The 23,827-nt window shown below is 42.5% G+C and overlaps 1 protein-coding gene, 1 long non-coding RNA gene and 1 other non-coding gene across 5 annotated transcripts in view; 1 reads left to right on the top strand and 2 right to left on the bottom strand.

The window, feature by feature from the left end:
* LOC105284944 overlaps window positions 1-23,827 on the bottom strand; it is a 167,459-nt gene that overhangs the window by 84,320 nt on the left and 59,312 nt on the right. For all 3 annotated transcript variants that reach the window (XM_011348829.3, XM_020033441.2, XM_026970570.1), the window contains exon 2: window positions 14,240-14,339. In XM_011348829.3, coding sequence (XP_011347131.2) covers window positions 14,240-14,339 — 100 coding nt within the window. The remainder of the gene's footprint in view (window positions 1-14,239; window positions 14,340-23,827) is intronic.
* On the top strand, window positions 16,435-18,145 carry LOC105284942. The gene is made up of 2 exons (XR_002193700.2): window positions 16,435-17,389; window positions 17,745-18,145. It is a non-coding gene; the product is annotated as an uncharacterized LOC105284942 (long non-coding RNA).
* On the bottom strand, window positions 19,659-19,742 carry Trnal-cag. Its single transcript has one exon. It is a non-coding gene; the product is annotated as a tRNA-Leu (tRNA).

Here is a 23,827-nt window from a genome sequence, read left to right as displayed (position 1 = left end):
AACGACGATCCTCCGAGATCTGAAATAAGATTTGTCACTTAAATTACACGTGATATACGCCTCGGGTCACGCGAAGAAATTACATGAGATTTACGTTGCGAAATAATAATAATAAATTGTCATGTACGCACCGTGACGCTCCCGGCTCTCGGTATTTTAGTCGCGCGACGAAAAACGTGGGCGAAATGAAAAATGTCTGGCGATTCCGAAATAATTGCGCATCGGCGAATTGCGACACCTTATCCCGGGGATTGCGCCCCGTTAAAATGCGGCGGATCGTAAACTCACAGCAACTCACGGTTTTATTTTACGAGACACTCCGGCGCGCACTGAAAATGCCGTAATGTTTGCGGACCGGCTCAGATTATGGCGATGATTACTCCCCGCCGCGCGCGCGTTTGCGTTTGCGACGGTTTAGTAGTACGGTGTCCGCGTCCTCCACGTGTTTATCCCATAACGTTAATTACGACTCATTTTGATGCAAATGGCAGTTTCGTCGAGGAGTAACGAGCCAGCCCGCCCCGTAATCGCGATCCTTTTTTGGGAATAAAACTTCCGTATAACGTAACGTGGAACTTAGCGGATCTCGCGCTAATAATGTCGCGTCGAAACGGCTATAACCGTGGCATGAAATACGTGACAAGTGTGCGGACGCGATGTGAATACCATAATACTAAAGTAGCAGACAGTAAGAGACAAAGTAAAACATCGATACGAGCAACAATAAACTCCGCGATAGCGAAACGCGATAGTGATCTCACGTTAATAGCGAGTTGAAAAGATTTCAGAGTTTTATTGACCGATGCGAGCGCATACCAAGTCTTTTAAGTGACTGGCAAAAATTTCGTTAAGGTCGCAATTCTGACGCGCGGTGTCAGCGCGCATAAATCATCGCGCGTGACGTATAAATTATTTTATGAGTGGTCGATTCTAAACAAGGTCCATTCGGCGGAACAAAAAACGTCGATCAATCATCTGCTCGTTTTATGTGATGTATCACTGTGAGTGGCGGGCGAAATTCTTCGATGAGATCTACGTTCAGAAATCCGATGATCAAACTGATCTCGCTGACTCGGCTGTTCGACGTTGCGACCGATGCGAGTTAGGGCGACGCGGAATAAATCAGTTAATCATCGATCGACTTAATGAAGTTAGTATGCTGACAGCAAACACAATTATAACAGTCGGCGCCACTGACCGGTATCCTTCGTGCTACTGACTTCCGACGTGTTCATTGACAGTCATCGCTGAAGCCGCTCGTCATATTTGGTCAGCTTTCCGTGTATCGAATCATGGGTGAGGGATCATAGAAAGTGGAACCCGTTCTAACTTGCTCGGAATTGCCACTCCGATAAATATAAATAACACCTTCGCAGGTGCAATCAATTTAATTCGTTTCGCCAGAAAATTCAATAGAAACAAAGCCTCCTTCTATTCGACCAAACTGGCAGTTTCATTTATTGTACCGCAGGTGTTTATCTAGATTCTCGAAAACGACATAGGATAATCGAAACACCTTGCAGCATATAAAATTGCGTAATGTTGCAACTTACAAGTAGCGTTAAAACGAACGAATTCTCAGTCGCATGAAACTAGCTGAATGCTGAATAGCTGAATGCAGCGTATCTTGCGAGTACTTCAAGTACCGAGATAACCGACAAGATAGCCGCACAACTTCCCCAACGTTTGTTACTGGTAATCACGGTTAATTAAATGTTCGTTAGAGAAACCAGTGTCAAGAGCTCGAGAGTGACGCAGGAAAGAGCACTTAAAGTACGGTTAAGTCAACCGGTCCTAAGCGTGAATAAAAACGGAAAGGCGTGGGTGACGGAACCCGGAAATTGTACCGCAAAATCGCGCTCTCCAGCTCGCAACGACTGGCCCATATTTACTCGGGTTTCGAAGGCGCGTATACAGTTATCTCGCTCGGCGCCGTTTGGAACGCAGTCGCGCGCGCGATACGTTCCTCTCGAAGCGAAATTCCAGAAATCTCGTAAAATGTTCCGACAACCGCGGCAGCTGCACGCCACAACGGTTCCGTGGCTCCCTTTACACCACATCTTTTCCACTCCTCTTTTCCCGCGATGAACGTAACGACCGCGCAGAATTCGAGCTCTCTCCAGGAGCCGTCCGCGGGGAATTCTCCCGGTGCTCGCTGGTAATGCCCGCTTTTTAGACTCCAGTAGCGGAGTTGAAATAAATCACGGCAGAGCTAAGCGCGAAAATCTTAAAAGCGAGGATGATCGACACGCCGAACGTTCGCCGAATAAATTGCTCGACGGTTTGTAAGTGCCGTTTGTAAGTACCTGAGAATCTCTCGCGCCCGAGACGTGCGGAGATTCGAATACTGACCGAATTGTGCCCATTCGCTAGCCAGCTATATCAATATTTGCCTTCCGGTCACTTAATTCTCTGACGTGGTACATCGCTGCGTATGTCGCGTGCGGCCGAAAATAAAAATCAACCGTGCACGCAACACGTGCAACTCGTGCAACGTGACTTTTCAGCGGGCATCGCGTTGAGTTTACCGCCGACAGGACTGCGGTTCGAGTTACATCGAATTTTTCCAGCAGCGCACATTTTTAAAAGTTAGACAAGGTGAATCTTATTTAAATGTTTTGCGCGAGGTGAAGGTATATGGACGTATAATGGACACCCTGCATATAGAACCTGCGTAGGATGAGGAAGACGCATTATCCTGTCGAAGTTAAGACACGAGCTATGCGGAAACGTCCTGTGAAGTCCTGACATCCCGCGGCTACAGGTCCATTACAGGTCATGTAGCTCGAGTTCGGATATGTTTTAGGTTTCAGGGAAGACCGGCATTTTACAATTTCGACGGGAGCAAAGGTTAAAATTCGCTGTTATTATCGTAATGGCGCGGAAGGGCGTTTTTAAGCTCAATGGTGAGGTAATGAGCATTAAATTATGCAGAGACAAAAACTGCGCGCGTTTGCGGTATTAGGTATAATGGCGACTTTCCTGCTGCAGACAGTAATGAGAATTTGTAACATGACAGAGATTCGCTGGACGTAATGACAATCGTGGTAATCCATGTTCGCTTTCGTAATGTAATTGCTGCTCCTTACTGAATATTTTGACATGATCCTTAATTCGCACGTGCACGGATGTCCTAAAAAATAATGTTTATGACCTTATCGAGAACCAAAGAGTATCTTGAATTTCATAGATATATATTATTACCTATACAGATTTATCATTATCTCTATAGGTATATTATTATAATATTTATATAAATTATCTCTATATAGGTCATCCGCTAACGCGAGTCTCATTTTTCGGAATCTGAGCGTACTTCTTGAGGTACTTGAGATCTGTTGCACATTATATCGCATCTTGCGTCTCGCAAACTTCACGGGAATTCTCGATAGTTCGTACGAAACTCACGTTGCTCGGTCCTCTCTTTCCCATGAACGAGTATTCTAATTTTTGCCCCGTGACACGTAAGGGGCGCCACCGTTTGCCGCTCCTTTGTCTCTGCGTTTCAACTTTGCCTTATCTTTCGCTAGGCTAAGACGACAGTAGACATACTAATGAACGCTATACTTATCTACGTAGCGCGGTATGTATCGCGTGGGTACAAAGTGTTATACAGGTGTTTGACGCGTTCACGAGGAGGAGGTGGAGGAACACGCCGAAGAACTCTAACTGTTAACGGTTAACATAAGAGGGAACATCACACCGCGAGAGATCCGTTCGTTATTAATTATTGCGCGGCTGGAGAACAGCCCGGAGGAACGTGAAATATTTGGATGTTGCCAGGAAAGGAACAGCTATAACGTGAGCGGCATAAATCACGCGAGGGAATTCAAATGTTGCGCTGCGCGCAGAAATGGAAATTATCTGTTATATATGTAACTGTAAGATGAAATTGTTCGTCGATCACGTCAAATTCACGAAACACGCTTCATTCGTTATCCAATCACGCGTTTCATAGCCATTATAGAGTGACATCATTACAAACTTGAATTGCAAGAAGCTTCGTTTCGCCAATTACTTATATGCCGATAAGACATGTAATTTCATGTCGATGCGGACACTAATCCAAATCCACTGACATTAGCATATTTGATGATTCGTGATTGATGACCCGAATCGCAAAAAGTAATGCGAGTGAGCGGAATCTGGATTTTTATTCCATGCGTTATTAAAACATGCACACATACAAGTATAATTATTAAATTTTATCAATGATTTGATTTACAAATTTACTTATTTATTATTTGATTTTTATTTATTATTTAATTTATGAGTTGATTTACTTATAACGTGTCAAGAGAAATTACTGCACTTTCGGAGATTATGCCGTATCACATTGTATGAATGCAACTGGATCAGCTGATCATGAACTTCAGTCGACAACTTTCTTGGCTAATAAAATGATGAAGCTGGAAATTATGATTGCTTTTTCTGTAAATACTGCATCGCCCACCACAATTTCCTACTTAAATCCGATTGAGAGATTCGACGCACAATATCAAAAGGTAGCAGTCAATGTAATAAATGATAGAGCAAACTCAAACTGCGGTTGAGTTTACAAGTACGTTGAACCTCTCCTATTCAATTAAGAGGTGGTGTTATTTTAGAACTATATGATCATATGCCATTTATAGTACTTACTCTTCTTGCCTGTATCATCTTCATTCCGATTCAATGATCACCGCTACTCGTCCCGACGACTACCGATTCGTCAGAGAACACGCTTTAAACCACGCGCACATACGACGTGCAATCTTTACGAGATGAGATATCATTTCTAGATTATGTTCCGAAGATACCATGTACAGTTAGCCAAGAATGTCACAAATTATTCTGCGAATCTTTCTCGCTTATTTCTATTCTCGTCCAACACAGCATAGTTTTGCATAGTGAAGTGAGCAAGATAGGATGATAAAAACGTCGCTGTCATTTTCCTTATATTTTTTTGACGCGTTTTTTTAAACTTTGGATCTATATTAAATTATCGTATCACGGGGCGTGTGAAATCTTATCACTTTTATCGACACATTGATTGGACCTGTTTTTAAATGATCAATATTCCAACGCACTGGCGGCGTCGAAGGACTGTGTAGTCATGTTCTAACTGAACCACAGCCGGAAATATCTATACTTTTCAACAGTCTAAGTGGAGTCATTAAAGCCAACAAAAAATTGGCGCAGACCGGAATGTACAGCGATCCTTCACACACACACACATACACGTATGCACGTGTGCAAGCGCATGTGCAAGCGCGTACGTGTCGGCTGCTTAGTCATTTAGACCGACGTGCACATCGCTTAACTTGCAGCCATTCACTTGAAGCCTTTACCGTTCCGCACTCAGCGGCATGTAACGATGCTACCGGCCGTTTTTTATTATTCATTAGCGGGTCAAGTTTGAACGGCCGGCGCAGCCGCGATCATTTTCACGCGTGTCTCAACGTGCTTGCCGGCGTGCCCTCGGGGGACCACGCCGCGACTAACAATGAGAACAAACGCGGAGACAAACGTGAAGACTTTCAGATGTCAAACTGGCGCGTCAGGTGGAGACCGACGTGGACGGCATGCAGAACGCAGGAATTTTGCGAAATGCTCTTCTTCGCGCATTTAGCGAACAGATATGGTGTAACACCACATTTATAAATTATATAATATTTTTGCGAAAATTATTAAAAGGGTTTTTTTTTAGGAACACGTATAGTCCCTAGTAGCACAGTACATTGGCAATATTGGTTAAATATTGGTTACATTGGGAATATCTTGGCCAAAATCTCCCAATGCGAAGCTAATATTAGTTACTAACAAAATGCAAATGCACTGCCAATATTGTAGTGCCCATGACGACACCAATATTGGTTATCAAATAAATGTTAATATGCTGCCAATATCTTAACTATATTATAATATCTTATACTATACAATATGGGAAATGAATATACACCCAACATAAAAGATTGGATATACATTGTTAGCCAATATTGCTGCAATGCAGTTGTGCTACTAGGGGGGGTATGCAACGACTGTAAAGCTCCACAGGTCGCGGCTTTATTATCGGGTATTCTTGGGTAATATAAATAATATATATGCGTATATGTACGCGTATGCAAATTCCACGGCGCGCACAATAAACGGCGCATGAATTAAAACAGCCGTGCAGCGCGCAAATGCTGCCCGTGCTGCACGCAGACGTTATATGAATTGAAGAAAAAGAAAAGGAAATCTCCATGATTGAGGATGCGTACGCTTAGCTGAGCCATCGCAATCGCACATTTTACCATCACGGACGGATTCCATGTTGGTATGTCGACCGTAAGGGCCACAAGTGCACGTAGATTTGATTTCCGCTGTCACGACGGCGTTAATTGCTTAATCGGCCGCAGGAATTTACGATCGGTATTTGTATGCAGTTTCAACGTTTCATCCGGCAGAGGAAAACGTACTCCTCACGTGGAGCGCGAGCCAGCCGCACTTGCGCTACCTGCATCGTCGTACGCAATCGTACTATTTCCGTAAAAACGATGGGCATTCCCGGAAGACGATCATTCGGATTTATATTAATTATATTGTTAAGCGCAGCGCTAATGGAACGGAGCACTCCACGCGAGTTCCAATGAGTTGCGATAGCATCTCCGTGAGAAACATTCCGTGGATCCAGCCACCCGCTGCGCTCAAGATAAGCGGTACGTATTCAGTGCGTGCATACGGCGCGACGCGAGTTTTATGGGATCGCGCGCCCTGTTCCGTGTGCACGTGCGTCCTCTTAGGGGCGCGCACGTCCAAGATTGGAGGCCGATCTGCACCGGTCGTGGACACGCATGCGTCGTTCGCGCGATCGCGACCCAGCGATCCCGGTACCGACGCTTTCACGGACGGATTCATGCGGCTAGGCCGCGGTGCACGCGGAAACGCACCTGATTAAATCGCCGGTGATTTAATCAGGGGTACTCACGCGCGTTATCTCTACGAGATAACGCTAATTGCGCCGCGGTGTTCCAGGTGCAGCTGAAAGTGCGCGAACGCCTCCGGAAGCTCTGCTATCGAGCTACTTGTTACGAGCCCCGTTTGATTTTTCAGCTCGTATATACACTTGGGAGATCAAATATCTGTCAATTAGGGTAGAATATCAACTCAGCGATACCGACCACGAATTGAAGATGATGTTTTGTAGCTCTTATTAGACACTCGGTAGAGCTAAGAAAGAGAGAAAGAGAGGGAAGTCGATTGCTCTAGAGTCCGACTGCAATCAGTGTGCACCGTGTGTATGTCGAGGCATTCCTCTTACATGCATCGACGGTTACGTCGACGAGAAGGGCTTGTTACGCTCGCGAAGACCTTTGTAGATACGTGGACGAAGGAGCGATCGACCATGGTTGGAGCGGCTCCAATCGCTCGGCTACCTTACTCATGTGCCGCATACGTGTTTATCTACGTATGTAAATGCGAGGTAAACGCGGATGCTAGTCTGGATATATATCGCTTATGGGAATGCACGAGCGTGCCAAGTTCAGGGCCAACAGCGGCAAAAATATATTAAGCCGTTTATCTTAGCAACACACACGCCTGCCTTGCGGCGCAATAGTGTATATCGGGTTTATAATAAAGCTGCACCGAGAGAGCACCCTTCGTTATGCAAAACACGTCGCGGGATGCGCAACAGCCTTAATACTGCGGAGCATATTTCATGAATGCGTACAAGTGGCTCCTCTCTCTACGAGGATAGTTTCGCCAAACTCTACTGTACGAATGTAGTAATCGCGATTCATTATTTTCAGCTATTAATCTTTGATCGCACATGCGTATATCTACTACCGTGATTATTCGCACTATCAAGGTATCGTAGGTAACAATATAAAATTATTATTATTAAAATTATTATTATATAATTATTATATTATTATACTACTCTCTATATAATATAATCAGTCTATATAATTAATACAGTATACATAATCATTATGCACATGTATGCTAATTAGCTTTTATTATTTAAGCGACAATGTTAATCCAGCTTAACTAAAAAGTAATCCACTTTCCAAGCTGCGACTCGCAAGTGCTTTTAGAATTTCACGTTAATTAGCGGCGCAGCGTAGCGCGCGAATACACGATTCGTTTACATGTAGTAGTTGCCTTTTCTTCAAGACGCTGTGCGCATTATTAAAAGCAGGAGAGCTCGCCTACACATACTCATACCCTTATGTAAATGTGTTTGCAACGTACAAGGTGCTCGCGAGACCACGCCATCAACATGGTTTCGAGCTAATTGCGTGCTGCAATTAACTAGACGCACAAAATTCGTGATCGCGGATAGCGTCCCGTCTCGGAATATTTCTCCCAAGGTCGAGTGCTGGCCTGTTCTCATGCGTCGAGTAGACACTATCAGAAACCTTTTCGCGCTTTGCTTTTTCAGTAATTTAGCAAAACGTCCACGCGCATACGAACTAAATTACTTCCAGTTCGTCGCGTTAGGCCCTAAAGAATATTCTTGTTGGGAAACGAGTCACGTGGTACTTTGCAATTTCGCATCGTCGAACAGCTGACGGCATTTTGACAGCAGTCACAGTATCGGGATTAATCGGGATCGGCGTGCGCCAACGGAGCGCGGCATTAAATCGCGTCGTAAAGGCCGGCTCGCGGTTACAGCCTCTCGCTTGGTGAACATCATTCCTGGCGTATTCCCGGGTTTCCTCCTTTTTCATGGTGGTCTCCTCGGCTTCTTGCGCGCTACGTTGCGTTGGAGAGCCGCCTAAAGACCGGCCACAAAACTCGAGGCGCAGGTACGTACTTGCCTTACAAGGTCTCGCTGGCGAACTATAACTATGAGTGCCATAAAGCCCCGGCGCTCAGGCACAGGTACAGGGATGCACTTTTACGTTCAGCGTTCCAAGCATCACCAGGTGGAACACCCGGACTAGGAGTGAGCCAAGAAAATAAGATCAAAAACCGACTGGAGAAACCCTGATGAGTACGCGCAAAAAGGGCGAATCGAAAGCAGGAAAAGCTTTAAAGTCTAATGGAAAATAGAGAAAATACTGCTTAATTGCGTAATTAAAATTAATAACGCGCTTTTGAAAAATCCATACTTATTAAATGTTTATTAAAAGACCGTATGTAATTAAGTAAAAGTTACCCTGCGACAATATTATTCGTAATTAGGATACCTAAGCAATAAGATAGCAGCATTACGTAACATTGCCCCACGATAACACAAACATACGGAATTCGCGATACGTAACCGGTTGCGAAGCAACCGATTAGGTCCGATGCAAACCAGCTAGTGCGACGGTTAATTAGAAAAGGAAACGAAGAAAAGAATACGCGATGTCATTCGTGTACGTCTCTCGTGCTCAAAGAGAGTCATTCGTATCCAGATGCCTTATGCTTAGTCGGATGGCAACTCGAGTCATCCAACACCTGTTGATAAACGCATAGCCTCGCCTATGAATCTTCGAGAACGTCGCTGTACTGTTATTCCAATTGAAAGATCGACATCCTTTAAGGTCACCCACTCTTAAGTAGCCATCATGATGGGCAAGCTTTGCATACTGGGACAACTGCGGGGAATTGTAATACTGAATGGGCGATCTTTAAACTCGTCTCGTGAAGCGCGCAGCTTATGGGAAACCCAGTTAATAACTTATCGATGATTCCGCGCATTTATACCGGTCATCGAGTCACGCGAATAAAATCCGGCGCGCACGCAGTAAACGCACGTAAACGGTTACTTAATGAAGTTTCATAATTTCAGGAATACTAACTCGATAAAATTGATGACCGGTTTGCGTTATTAAAATACGAATAATCGTCGTATTCCTCAATTCGTGGGAATTGCTTGTAGTATGCAAACGATCAGAAACTTTCTCTTTCTCTCCCTGTTTCTCTCTTTGCCTTTCTCTCTGTCTATCTGTCTCTATCTTTCTATTCATCAAATTATCATCTATTATTCTTATTGAAATTATTATCCACAGTACGGCATTGAAATAAAATATTCAACTTGCTTTCAAGCAAACCTACTAGATTATTATGTCGCTATGTTATGTCATTTGATTATTAAAACTACAAATACAATGTAATAATAATGTAAAAATATTCCATCTTGACGAAAGTTTCAAAGTTTCCGGTACTTGTATTTTCATCAATCAGTCACTTACTTTTCGCAGTCCAGAGCTTTCCGTTTCTCTCTCTCTCTCTCTCTTTTCCATTTTTTACAGGATGCAGTAACTGATAAGTATTTTCTCTCGCACCGAAATAGCACCGTGTGAACACGTGTCTCTCTTCTTCGGCCCGAACCGTTTTTTTCGCGGAGCTATTTTTCTGCATCAAGTCGATCGAGGCACGAGGATTAATTAAAAGCAGCCGGAATGCGAACACAAGGAATAAACTCCTTGGAGAACCGGTCTAAATGCAAGATGCCGTGAGTATCATCGATTTGTCATCGGACGATAAAAATCGACAGCACCCATGTGCTATACTCCTCCTTTTTTCCTTTTTTTCTCTGTGGATGTCTCCTCATTAGACAGACCTACCGAAGCATGGGGCGTCGCTGTCCAATCGTATTGGCCAATTCGATTATCGATGAACTGCTATCGTTGAAAAGCGACTTGTTAATTGCGTGTCTATAAATCGATACAACGTGTAAAATGAATCCACATGCTTCATCTCTCATAGGAACTTATCGTGGAAACGCGTGTAACTGTTTCATCACTTTTGCCGTTTTTTTTTCACATCTCTCGAGTTGTCTGCCGGCGCGGCGCGACTGTTGTATGTTGTTGCATTTCGAGCACTGATTTTATTACTGAGAAGCACGCGACTGTGACTAACTAGCGTTCAAGCTTAACTCATCGGATGATTGCATAATTACGCTGTAATACGAAACGCGTGTTAAACGAAACGATTGAAATAATTTATGATCGAATGGATGAGAGCGAAAAGGGAACAATCTTTGTGTAAGAGTTTAGGATTTTAGTAAACCAAAATTCGACCGTTACACGGCATTTTTTAATCTTTTCTCGTTTTATCAGAGACGATGAGCGCACAGTGACGGTTCTGATTAATTAGCGTAATGAGAAGAAGAGGAGAAGTACGGAGTGAGGTATGCTGTGTACGTCGGAGATGGCGATTCAAAAACGTACACCGCCATCAAAAACGCCAAACCGTATGGTGACGAACTTTTGGTGCAAAGAAAAGAATGTGTCGGCCATGTAGAAAAAAGGAAGAAAGAAGAGTTGCTGCAAAGATGTCTCGGTGCGTACACGCAAAATAGCAATGAGTCATATAATGCTGTACTCTGGAGACTGGCACCGAAACATCTCCATTGTGGACTGTCTTCTTTAGAAATCGCTACATACATGGCAACCTGCTTTTTTAACGAAGGCTTCACATCGTTGCTAAAAGTTATGTCAGCGATAAGTATTCGTGTAGGCGACGAGGCGCATAGATTTGCAAGTATACGCGACGAGGAGCGCGTCAAGCGTGCTGACAGAAGCTCAGCATTCGGCTATTAGGAAGAGAGAAATGCTCAACGAGAGGTCAGAACTATTGAATACGAGTTCCATCTGGAGCAAGAAGGTCCTCAGTATGGCGCCGGAATAGCTGATTAAGTGTAAGGTGCTGAAATTAATATCGAAAAAACTGCACGAAAAACTTTAAACGTGTTTTTCTCGAAACCACTTTTTTTTTAACTTAGGACCATGATATCTCTTCAACCAATGAAGCGGTCGACTTCAAATTTTATGGGCTTATTAATGACACATCTGGCTATCGTCCCTACCTCGGACAACTTTTAAATCTGAAAATTACGATTTATAGGAAATTAATAAGACTTGCAAAAAAAGAAAATTTTGATATTTTTCATTAATCATGCGGCCATTTTGTTAAAAATTTTTTTTAATATGATCGTGGTAGGGACGATAGAGGCTCGTCTCTCGGTTATAAATATGCCTGATTTTTTTTCAGATTATTAGAACGGGCGCAATCATGGTCTCAATCGTTCAGCAACCTCTTCAAGATAGCTTTGTATCCTCCTTAATGAATCAACATTAATCGATATAAAAATTTGTATACGATGTATAAACATAAGTAAATATACTCAAACTTTTATTGTAATAAACTTAACGCTTCCCTTAAAAAAAATTAATGAAAATACACAAAAAAAACGCCCAAAGAAACGGGATTCTCCCCTTAAACGAATCTCCGTATCGTTTCCGAAGGCATAAAGTACAGTTACGAACGTGGGTAAGACGCGCGGTCCACGACGGGTCCTGTGCAGGTTAATCCTGCAGGATCGCTGACCCGCGATCACCTGAGATCTGGGAAGCATGCGTAAATCGCGATTTAATTTGCGAGCGCATCGACAGCGTCGGCATTCATCTCCTTCATGTTCGATCATGTACGACCGCGCAGGCATGCCAAAAAATGCCACTTACCTCACGCATTCTCTGCCTATCACGACCATATCTGGCTATTGATGCGAAAGAGACAGGCGCTGATAATCATCGGCTATAGACGACGTTACACTCGTTCGTTAAACGCGCGTATCGATCGCGTTGCGATCGAAGGTGCACGACGATGTCCATTAGAACATTAATTAAATAGCTTCCTATCTGTTAATTAAATAGCTTCACGTTTGTTCGTGACACGCGGAAATTAAGCCTCTCGACCTGCAGAATTATGCCCCGACTTAGAAAAAATGTCAACCCCGCCCTAATCAAAGGAGCCTTATTAATTATCTCGTAGCGTGTCAAGACAGAACAGAACTGAGCGGTGAGAACGTGGAGTTATGAGCGTCGAAAAATCGATGAATGAATATCGAAAGCACGAACAAAGGACGTGACTTTGACATCGTATGTCGAAGAAGAAATAATCGTTTTTATATGCGGTCAAGGTTCATGCCGTGAAACGGGGTCGTGCGATAACGGTGTCGGTATCACTGGGGTCTCCGGGGGTTAATCAGGACGCGGAGATTGATAGGCGCGCGAAACGTAAAGCGCCGAGATGAATTGATGCGGAGGTATTTATCTGTAATTAAGTCGGTCGCAATTAAAGGTAATCATCGATCAAAAATTATTTGCTATTTCAGGTGGGTACACGAAACCCTTGCCGGTGTATTAATGAGCGTTATTGCGCGCGGATGCGCGCGCAAAAGATACCGCATGAGATCAAGGTGGGCTACGAGGCGAGAGGGAGCGAGATGAGACGAGTAGGAGGAGGAGAGATCATAAATCTGTGTAATTGACAGGTCCCGCTGAAAACCTTCGTGCGGCATAGATGCTCGGGCAGATACCCGGCTAATAATGCTCTGCCTGCTCGCTAATAATCTACGAACGTGTATAATGGCTGCTTTGAGAAAATGCCATCCTCCATATCGTAAAACATTGCGGCGCGGTGACGGAAAAATCAGTATCCGTGTACAAGGAAACTCGTATTAATTGGTGGAGATGGGGGTGAAGGAAGAGGATAGTCACGCCCGTAATTAACACCTCAGGACTGAAAACTCCGGATAGGGAAAGTATCCAATCTCGCGTGCAAGACTTTCAGTCATCCTCCCTAATTCATCGGCGTCGGTTCGCTACGGGCTAACGTTGAAATTTACATCCGCGTATCCTCGCAACAGCACCCTCGCGCGAGTGCCAGCGATGCGGCGAACACAACGAGAAACATCTATCGAACGTGTCTACAAATTGCTGCGGGCTGGACGGTAATTTAATTTCAGATCAAAGATCTATCTCCCGGCGAGAAAAGTCGAATCCGCGCGAGCGGATGGACCTCCATGCATGCCGCGAATAAACAACCCGCGTGTGGAATTATGTACTTGCCCATTAGCCGGACGCTTGGTATAATCGGAGCCCTAGGTATAAGTTTCCGCGGGTCCGCCGCGTTCAACCCCCTTTGCACCTCTTCGCACAGATCGCGTGAGAGCGTAATAATTTCATTCAAGCGTCGGACACAACCCGCGCCAACGGACAGGATGCAATCCGTTGAGCTTTTCAGCAGCGTGTCCCTTCCTTCGCGCGTGTCCCTCGGCGTGGGGATATTCACGAGCGTGTACCGGCGCAACACGCATCCACGGAAGCATGGCCATGTGTTCGCGACACGGCCGCCGCATGCGGCACGAGAGCATGTCCTGCGAGTCCTCGTTGACTAATCGCCGACGGAGATCGAGACGGGGACGCGATCCTGGCTCGGATCGGAATTACACCGAGTGTGAGCGTGCGCGATGTAATGCTAATGAACGCGTACTTACATCATAAATCCGTTTCTGTCGCGGCTTTTTCAGGTAGACGATTTTTGTCGACGATATTAATCTCGCGTTGAGGCCTCGCATCAATTTGAATGCCACGCATCTGGAAATAAAAGAGCAACATTATGGGTGTATCAGGCGTGAATATTTTTTATATTATTAATAAGTTTCTCTCTCTCACGTATGTACTTGTGATGCAATGTGCAGTAGCAAGATGTACAATTTGTACGCAATAAGTATGTGAAGGAATTTTGAATATTAGGCCACGAATCAATCGGTGGTCTGCTTTAATCGGCAATCCTCGCGGTCAGCGTTGATTATTTTAAATTCTCCGGCGAAGCCATATAATCCGGCCTTAAAACCCCTTACGCCCGAGGGTTTATTGGCAATCAGGAGCGGCAGGAATACGAACCGTCTCGAATCGCTAGAGACGTGCCACGACCATTAAGGCCATCCACACGTGCGCCATTAAGGCACCCCTTACCGCGCAGAGTAATTCGCTCCTGTAACAAGAGGCGGATAAAAGAGGCGAATTTCGCGGACAACGGCAGCAACGCACCCCTCGTAATCGCCCTCGATGATCGTAATGCGACATATATGTATATGCTCGCCGCCGGCGTGAAATTAGCCGACACCAGCCAATCGGAACCTCGGTCGACGGGTGTGCAAAAAAATTATTCCACCGTCGATTACGTCGCTCTCATTAGACCCGAGAGAAGGAGGGATTCTCCTTAATTGTGTAAAAAAGGAGCTGCCGACGCGCGACATTATAGTTATAGTATAATATTACGTGTCGGCGGTCTCGTTTTTCTATGCACTCGAGCGAAATGCCACGTTCGAGTTAACGAGGACGACGTAATCGATGATTGAATAAATTTTCACTCGAGGTTTTGCAGCGAATAAAATCATAACCATTTAAATAAATTATTGAAAATCAGAGCAAGATCTCGATGTAAAAGAAAGAATTTTATATTACAGCGTTGAACTATCCTTGAACGTCAAAGATAATCCAAATGCTAATCGAATATTCAAAGTGGCATCTTTATTTAACCAGCCGTTTTACATTCGTGTGTGTGTGTGTGTGTGTGATGCAAGCAGTAATCGAAAATATAATCGATAGAGAATACAATTTGTCTGTTCGCGCCGTTGTAATTGAGTGGTCATTAATCATGTGGAATGTTGTCGCGGTGAAGCGTATTATAGATTCCTGGCGAGTACATGATTAGGCACGACCCCCATGACCATTCACAAGCTAGGTGTCGATCGTATGCATGCGCTTATGGTAACCGTTATTATGGGCACCGTAAACGGCTTAACTGGGACAGCGATGTCGGGCTTCCGATATCGTTAACGAGACCACTGGTCAACCGGAATTGCCCTAATTCACAAGTGAGCTCTCACTTACTCATACACAAAGTTTCGCCATGCAAAGTAAAAGAAGCATTTTGATAACGAAGAAAATTTCCGCAAGAAATCATATTGCATAAATAATCATGTTTCGAGCAAGAACTAATTTGCTAGATTGCCTCTATAAATACGAGAACATTAGCGTGATGCATAACTGCGGTTGACTTCTCTTTTGACCCATATATCGGCAGAACGGACACAAGCGAAATTGAATCCTATCAATCTTAGAAACGGAGAACTGTCGACAGCAAAAAGTTAATTAACTGTGAAATTTTCAATTAATTTTTATCTCCAGATAAACGATTAAATGAAAATAATAGATCTGGCTGATACTCTTGGACTTTCAATTAATTTAAACACCAAGACATTTATGGCGCTAATATATTGTGGCGGGGCGATTCGTCTCGTCGGCGCGCTGTAATGGGATAAATCGTAAACGCCTCTCTCTTACGCGGAATCGCGACTAATGTGTTATAACTTAGCCGCCATTAAAACGGTACAACATTAAATAATGTTCCGAGACAAATCGGCGCAAGACCAATTTAATGCCGTCTCGCAGCATGAAATCGTTCGGCGCTCGCTTCGTTTTACTTATCGCTTGGATACTTGGATGGTCCACTTACGAACGTCCAATATCCAATCTTTGACTAACATAAGCAACACGTACGAGGCGCGATTACGCAACCTGCGCGATAATTCCTGGTCGTGCATCGCGCATCTTTCGACGTTTCCGAAGATAAGGAGCCACTTTATCGCACTGCTGCAGCGAGCAGCGCGCACTTATCCATTACACATTATAGGCGCACACAGTGTCTGCGATCTGCAAGGGCCTTAAAACGGCCCTGACTGTGGCTCGGTGTTTCTTATCTGACGCGCCATAAAATTCTTATCCCATGCATTCGAGACCGGTGCTATCACCACGGCGGAATATGCGAGCAGTAACTGCTCCTAATCCTCGTAATCGCGGTCTTCACCGCGGAACAAAACGATCAGTAAGAACCTATCGAGGCGCGATCTGCGTCGTCGTTATGTGGAACGGCTGCGATATTGCGGTACAGTTACCTTGACACGACGAGAGCACATCCTTGCGCAGTGCGTGAATCGAGGATGAAAACGGGGCCGCGCCGTGAATGCGCGTCGACGAATTTCTAGGCTGTGAATGCGCGCCGCGAGAGAACACAACCGATGTGCTATCTCGACAGGATGCGAATCGATTAACTGATGATCGATCGTGCCGGTTAAATAACACTTAACTTTTCCACTCCGCGTAGCATATCCTGAATATATAAATCAGCGGGCGACATGATGAGCGGTGAAAGGCAAAAACGACAAGCGCAGTGAGAAATACAGAACTCGAAAGTAGGAATTTAGGATACCAAGTAATATTAGCCAAATGGAGCATGTCTCTCGAAAAGAGGCGAAACCAAACTGTCGCATAACACTTGAGTGCAATCCAAAATGTGTAATTCGCAAGTTTACGCACTTTGTCAGTGAGCAAGGCATGTATAAAATATCCGCCACAAGCAGTCGTTATGGATTCGCGTTGTCTCGATACTCTATGCCTCATTTGAACTGACCGTCTAGCGTTCGAGCTTATCTGGAACACAGATGTTGCTACCTACAAACAATTTTTCTACGTGCCAAGCAATACCATGGAGATATTCGATTACGCCATGACGTTCGCAAAATCAACAATAAGTGCGACAAAGCCATCTGTCAGACGTCAATGAAAGCCAATCTTCTTGCGTAAGTATGTCAAGTGCACAGTCAAAATACAATTAATCATGTTATAAACTTGCTTATAAGCAAGTTTGAAACTCCCCCAACCAAGTCTTAATTTAATTTCAATTATTATTATTTTTTTCATTAAAACTTCATTCTCTTTTGTACAAAATGATTAATCTTAAAATTGACCTCGAAATTTGATTACGAAACATATAATAATAAATAAAATATTTATTAAAAAATTGATCTGGCTTTCTGATGTAGCTACCAATTATCGCTTTAATCGAAATTATATCGATTCCAACTCGATGTTATAATTCGTTATAATTTTACTTTGCAAACTACGTGATGTTTTGATTGAAAACATCCTTTTCAGGCAGCATCGACTGCTCTTCAGCAGCAACGCGGTTCAAAGTACCGAGGGACGACGTTAAACGTGGAAAGTACCCGTGGATGGACGTGAAACGACGATGTAATCACGAGTAAGTAAGAAACGAAGTAAAACGAACTTGGCGTAGAGGCGAGATTCAATCTCAACGGATGGATTCACCATGAAACGTCACGATTCCCGGCGCGATTCATCACGTGAGCGTTTTCACGCGCTCTTCACTCCTGCTATTGCTTTCTCGCACTTGTTTGCGCGCTTCCTTCCTTCGGGATTTTTCCCTTTGGAGTCACGATTTTATTTTTGTATCACTTTTCTATTTCCGCACTTTTTTTTCTTCCTCATCTGTACACTTTTGTCACTTTTGGAATAAATTTATGTGTTTAGAAAAACTGCCTAGTTTGATTTATATATGATATTGCTAGAATATGATACAAATCTTTATAATAAAGTAAATGTTTCTAGTATTTGAATTAAATATCGATGATACAACGCATCATGTGTTGTTGCTTTTCTCTCTAAGCTCGGTAATTACTGAAACTGCTGTAATTAGCGTGAATATATATGCAATATGGTCGGTACTAACAAGAATTAACAGTTTCCGCCAACCTGGAGTCTCCTGGCGCAGACTTGTGTGTGCGCTGCAACCAGCGCAGTATAGTAAATTAATAAAATAATCATGAAAAAAAATACTAAACTAAAAGGATTTATACGTGGACAAACTTATTTATTGAGATAATAATTTATACGGCGCATACGCCCACGCGGTCTAGGAAGTACACGATAAAATTGTTGTGTATCGCGCAATAAACCGCAAAGTATAATAAACGGTAATGATGTACCGCATTCTTCCGGGCGCTGCAAAAACATGATTACTCTGTTAACGTCAGTATCAGCCTTAATTGCGATGTAATAAGGATTATAAGGAATGGCGCGTTAAGAATTAATTGCGATATATGATATATGATTAGGTAATATCCGCTTAATATAGTTATTGTAAGAACGTTGATTTCCCTTTTTCAGACGCACACTGTCGCGTGATCCGTTCTATTTAAAAAGGTAACGCGCACAGGTAAAAGTAGATATACATATAAATAAAGAACAAGACTCTTGCGGCGTTGGAAGAAACAAATTTGCATACTTCTCAACAAGCACGGTTATCCTTATTAGCGGCAAAAAAGCAAAAGGTAATATATCCTAGCCAACACGATGTCCCAAGATGGCGCGGATTTTTTCCAGGCACTCGTTTGCAGCTTAAGGAGATACTTTGCTTCATTTATGAGACACATCGTCATCTTCGTCTTTACTCCCGCCGCGCATAAATAGCAGAACATAGCGCCTAAATGTCCGTGGGCGATTCTTATGGAGTCCAGATTATACCGACCCGCATCACTTATCTCTTAATGCGCGTTGGATGATGTTGCTCGTTTACGCTTTATCCGACTGTCCGGTTGCCTACTTGTACAGTTGCCGTTTAAAGACCTCGTGTAATGTATCTCGTCTCCATCGCCGAGGAGCTGGATGGAATCCGTCCGTGGACAGGCGACACCAACGGTATCCGCTACCCACAACCATGAACGTCGTTCCACTTGACGACGCTGGCGCCCGACAACGTCACTGCACTTTGCCGAGACAAGCGGTATACCCTGTACGTCTGTACGTTGCACGACGCTTCCACATTGGGCAAATAATTGAAGCATTATTTGCTACAACACAGCACCTTTGTCCTTTGTAGACATCACTAAAAGATTGTATCATATATTTTTATTGAACAATTTCTGTTAAAAGCAAAATAAATAATATTGGAAATTTATTAATATATAAAAAAACGTGTAACATATAAAAATATGTGTAACACAAATTTGCTAAAATTGTTTTAATTGACAATTTGCGTGCAAAAAAATTTGTCAGAAGTGGGATTCGAACCCACGCCCACAGAAGTGGACTGCGACCTGAACGCAGCGCCTTAGACCGCTCGGCCATCCTGACTTGACGACTACTCATGTACAGAACGTAGAAGTAGACGATGTAATTTCTAAATATAGAATACCTTCTAATTCAAGTAAACTATTACTACATTATGAAAGCAATAAAACAAGTAAATGAATCGTATATATTTATGTACATGATAAAACGCTCAATAATAACAGTAAAATATTTTCATTAATTTAAAAAGATGTTAGTAAATAGAATATTTTGCTACTGATGTGATCATATAATTTGCTACTTTTAATTTTTTCTTAAACATCACAAAATAAATGGATGATACATTTCACGAATTAATAAATTTCGACCTAAGATTTAATTAGATTTTAAATGTGATTTTCAAACGTTAGTAGCGCCGTCTTGTAAAAACTAGCATAATCGACGGACAGCACAGTTACCAACAAACAGAAACGACGTTCAACAACAAGAATTGCACGTACTCTGATTCACCGACTGCAGATATAAACTATTGAAATGAAACGTCGATCAGAAGAAACTCTTACCGCGGTTGAGAATGAGAAGAAAAGCTTTTCTCTCGATATATTGACTTTCACTTCCTGGTGTGTGAAGGCTGACATACTCCACGCGCGTTCCGCATTGTTACCATGTAATAGTTCTACTAACATGCGACCGACTTGTTTAATATGTTCTTCCATCAGTGCGGATGTAATGCAATATGCGATTACAACAGCATTTTTAATTTTTCTTTAAAGGCTTGGTAAACCGACATAATACAAGTGAAATTCAGTTTGGATACTTTGCGTGATGATTATAAATTTTTCATTTTTATCTAATTTCGTAAATAATTTATTTTACAATGCAATACATGATATGCTTAGAGCGGCATTTAAAGTCCATTGTTATATTAAAGATCGATATAATTTTTAAAAAGATTATTAAGCAATAAGAAAGCTTTATTAATGCTCTAAGATTCTATATTTATACTATATATGTTATAACTATTGGATGTTTAACAATTTTAATATAAGGACGCGCATTATAAAGAGTAAACTTTCTAATCATGACTCGTACATGATCCATCGTCTTTTAAAAGTTGTTGACCTTATACTCGACCTAAATATGCGCATAAAATATGGCGCCGATTCCCCTGAGCGTTACTTATCTTCGAAATATCACACAAAGATTCCTTTTGATACATAGTATCCGTTGTATTCTTTGACTATCCGCAGTTACTCAAAATTGTGACCGCCATCTATTTTACAAGTTTAATGGCACTCTGTGAAGGCCAGGAAGAAGGGACGAGAAAATATATATGTATTTATGGCGCTAAAACAGTATCCTTCCTCCTTTTTTAACAATATCCTCTAGAAAAAATATTTTCAGAAAACTTTAAATAAATATTTTTTTTTCTTTCTCTCTGTACATTGATTCTTAAATGTTTATTTCTTCCTCGTTATTCGTGTAAATCAATTAAACTTTGTCATTATCAAGTGCAAATTAATTTAGTATCGTTAATATTTTTTTTTTAATTGCTATTTTATATTTTAACTACTCATTACTGACTATTCTAAATTTAAATATTTAAATTAAAATTTAAAGTGCTACTAACAATGTTAACGAAACGCCGTAAAAACAAAGCAAAATATCTCTAAATCTAATTCTTTAACAATTCTGACTTTTACTAGAAAGCGAATTAATTTACATAAATAAAGTTAAAGTACCGTTTCGAGAATATGTGTAAGATCTGATCATCAGAATCAAGTGGTATCAGTCGCTTAAAAGAATCTTCCCAATGCCGACACTCGTTGCACGTACAATTACTTTCGCGACGCATCGAAAGCAACGAGAGCAAAAGTTCGAGATCGATCTCCCGCTTCTTGAGCAAGGACCGGTTGATCACGTAGAAAGCTCGGTTGCATAAGCCACAACCGGATCTCGCCAGACGTTGTTTCCGAGAAAGAGAAGGAGATGGGAGTTAAGGTACGCGCAAATTATGACGAAGGGGGGCAGGCTGGGAAATTCGGAGAAACTTCGAGCTTCCCGATGTACACGAGAATCGACGAATGCCGTGACGGGTGAGAGTCGCTGAAAGTTGTTTGTAACAATTTTACGTGCACTGATCTTATGTAAACATTAAATAAAAGTGAAAACATAAGACTGTGCACGATTACTCAATTTTCGTCGAGGATCCCGAGAATCCCGAGACGTTCATATTTATGCTGCTGTTATCTCTTCTCTTGCACACACCTTGGCTCTCTCTTTTCCCCGTAGACTTGAAAACTGAACATCTTTATTTTAAGAGAAGCGTTAATATTGCAACATGTGTGCAGAATGCAGAACATGTGTCCGCGACGGAGAAATCCAAGAGCATTTCGAGCGTTTATCGGCGATCGTATTAAAAACTTCCGGAAAAAAATAACTTTCGATCGCGCTTCGATTTGACGTTGTAGAAAGTTGTTGGATCGTTGTATCGTCCGGTAATCGATGAGAGTCAACTTGCTCATTCTAGAAGGTGCGACGAAGGTTTGGCAAATTTTACAAGCCGAGAAAGCGAACCAGAGGAACATTCGTTCACCTAGGAAAAATCGATTTGCGAACCGCATTCGGTCAGGGAGGACAGGAGTAATCTTCTCACATCAATTCTACATTGTAAGACAAGTAGGAAGATAAAAAATGTACGCAGCGGATCGCATGGGGAAAGGCTTACGCCGGGGATGCGGTAACTCTGCGGTTGAAAAATTATCCTACGTGCATTTCTTTTCTGCTGGTGTGATATATAGCGCAATAACAAACGCGCGACTTTCCGTGCGCAAAGTACATAATTACGAATGCTTCCCACATCCCATTCTTTCGTGCGTTGTACATCCGCGCCTATGAATAAAACAAGTAGCGGTTAGAGGTTTTCGCATTTTGTATTAAGCAAAGAGAAAAGCTCGAGTATCAATGCACTCTTATCCACGTAACGTGCATCTCGTTGTCGTCAGTGTACCGTGGAAAAAGCTTATGTACATTTGCTTTGAACTACTAGACTCATATTTCTTCGGTTTACAGCCGAGTAAGCCAGATGTCTCTCGGGAGGAAAATTTCCTTCGCCTCGGGGTCCTCTTTTCACCATTTTCCATACCACGCTATCCGGCAGAATGCCTGGACCGTCGATTCTCGCCCTTACTCGGCACGCTCCTCTCCGCTACCAATCTCAACCGAGATCAATCATTCTACCCCTATTTACTTTATTATTTTAGGTGACGGCAAGAGCCTTCCGGGTCAAGGCCACGTGGATGAACCTATCATCATTGTTGTACAACAATACCGGAGCTATTATTTGAAAATATTCATACGAAGAATTGTAAAAAAATGTTTTTCGATTTTTATATATATTTTCATCTTTAACGTATCGCGAATTTACGCTTCGCTCGTTGAATAAATTAGTTTATTCACTGAATGTTCGATTTCAGTTATCTATTAAGCGATTTCGATCTTAATGCATGACGCATTTAATAATGAGAAGCGGCATCATTACCCTGATGTCTGTGAAAGCGAACGATACTCGCATAACGTAAAACGTAATAAGCAATTAATGCCAATAATAGGAATATTGAATTGGTCATTTATAACTAAAGCGCTGAAGCTATGCGACATGGTAACAGGTAGGAACGAGAGAACACCTACATAGCAATGTAACTGGCTTGTAGGTCACTACATTCCTAGAAATACCCATGCGATCCTTTTAGTTTCCAATCAGCCATTCCTTTGATTTATACACGCGCATATCCAGATATCATTTCTCAAAGTATGCAGACAACTACTTCTCTTCGACATTTATCTAATAATACAAAAAGGAACGAATCGCTTGCGTAACCTAATGTTAAATAATTCTTGTTACACATTACACGTGCGGAATCACGAGGAATCGTATTAAACGGTGCATTTTTATCGGAGAAATTTGGAAAGTAAGTGGTTCTTTACATAAGTGACACTCATGTCCGCGTATGTTGTAACTTCTCGTATTATCGCAATTATGTTGAGCTATCTTTTGTCTATTACTAACTACGTACATAAATCGATTAATAAATGGAGCGGAAATGGAAATGGCGTGTTCAATCGTAGGTATGCTTTTCCGAGATATT

This window comes from Ooceraea biroi, chromosome 6 (genome assembly GCF_003672135.1).
Source record: "Ooceraea biroi isolate clonal line C1 chromosome 6, Obir_v5.4, whole genome shotgun sequence".
NCBI lineage: Eukaryota > Metazoa > Arthropoda > Insecta > Hymenoptera > Formicidae > Ooceraea > Ooceraea biroi.
Note: the sequence above shows the minus strand (reverse complement) of the source record. Positions and strands in the feature narration are given on the sequence as shown.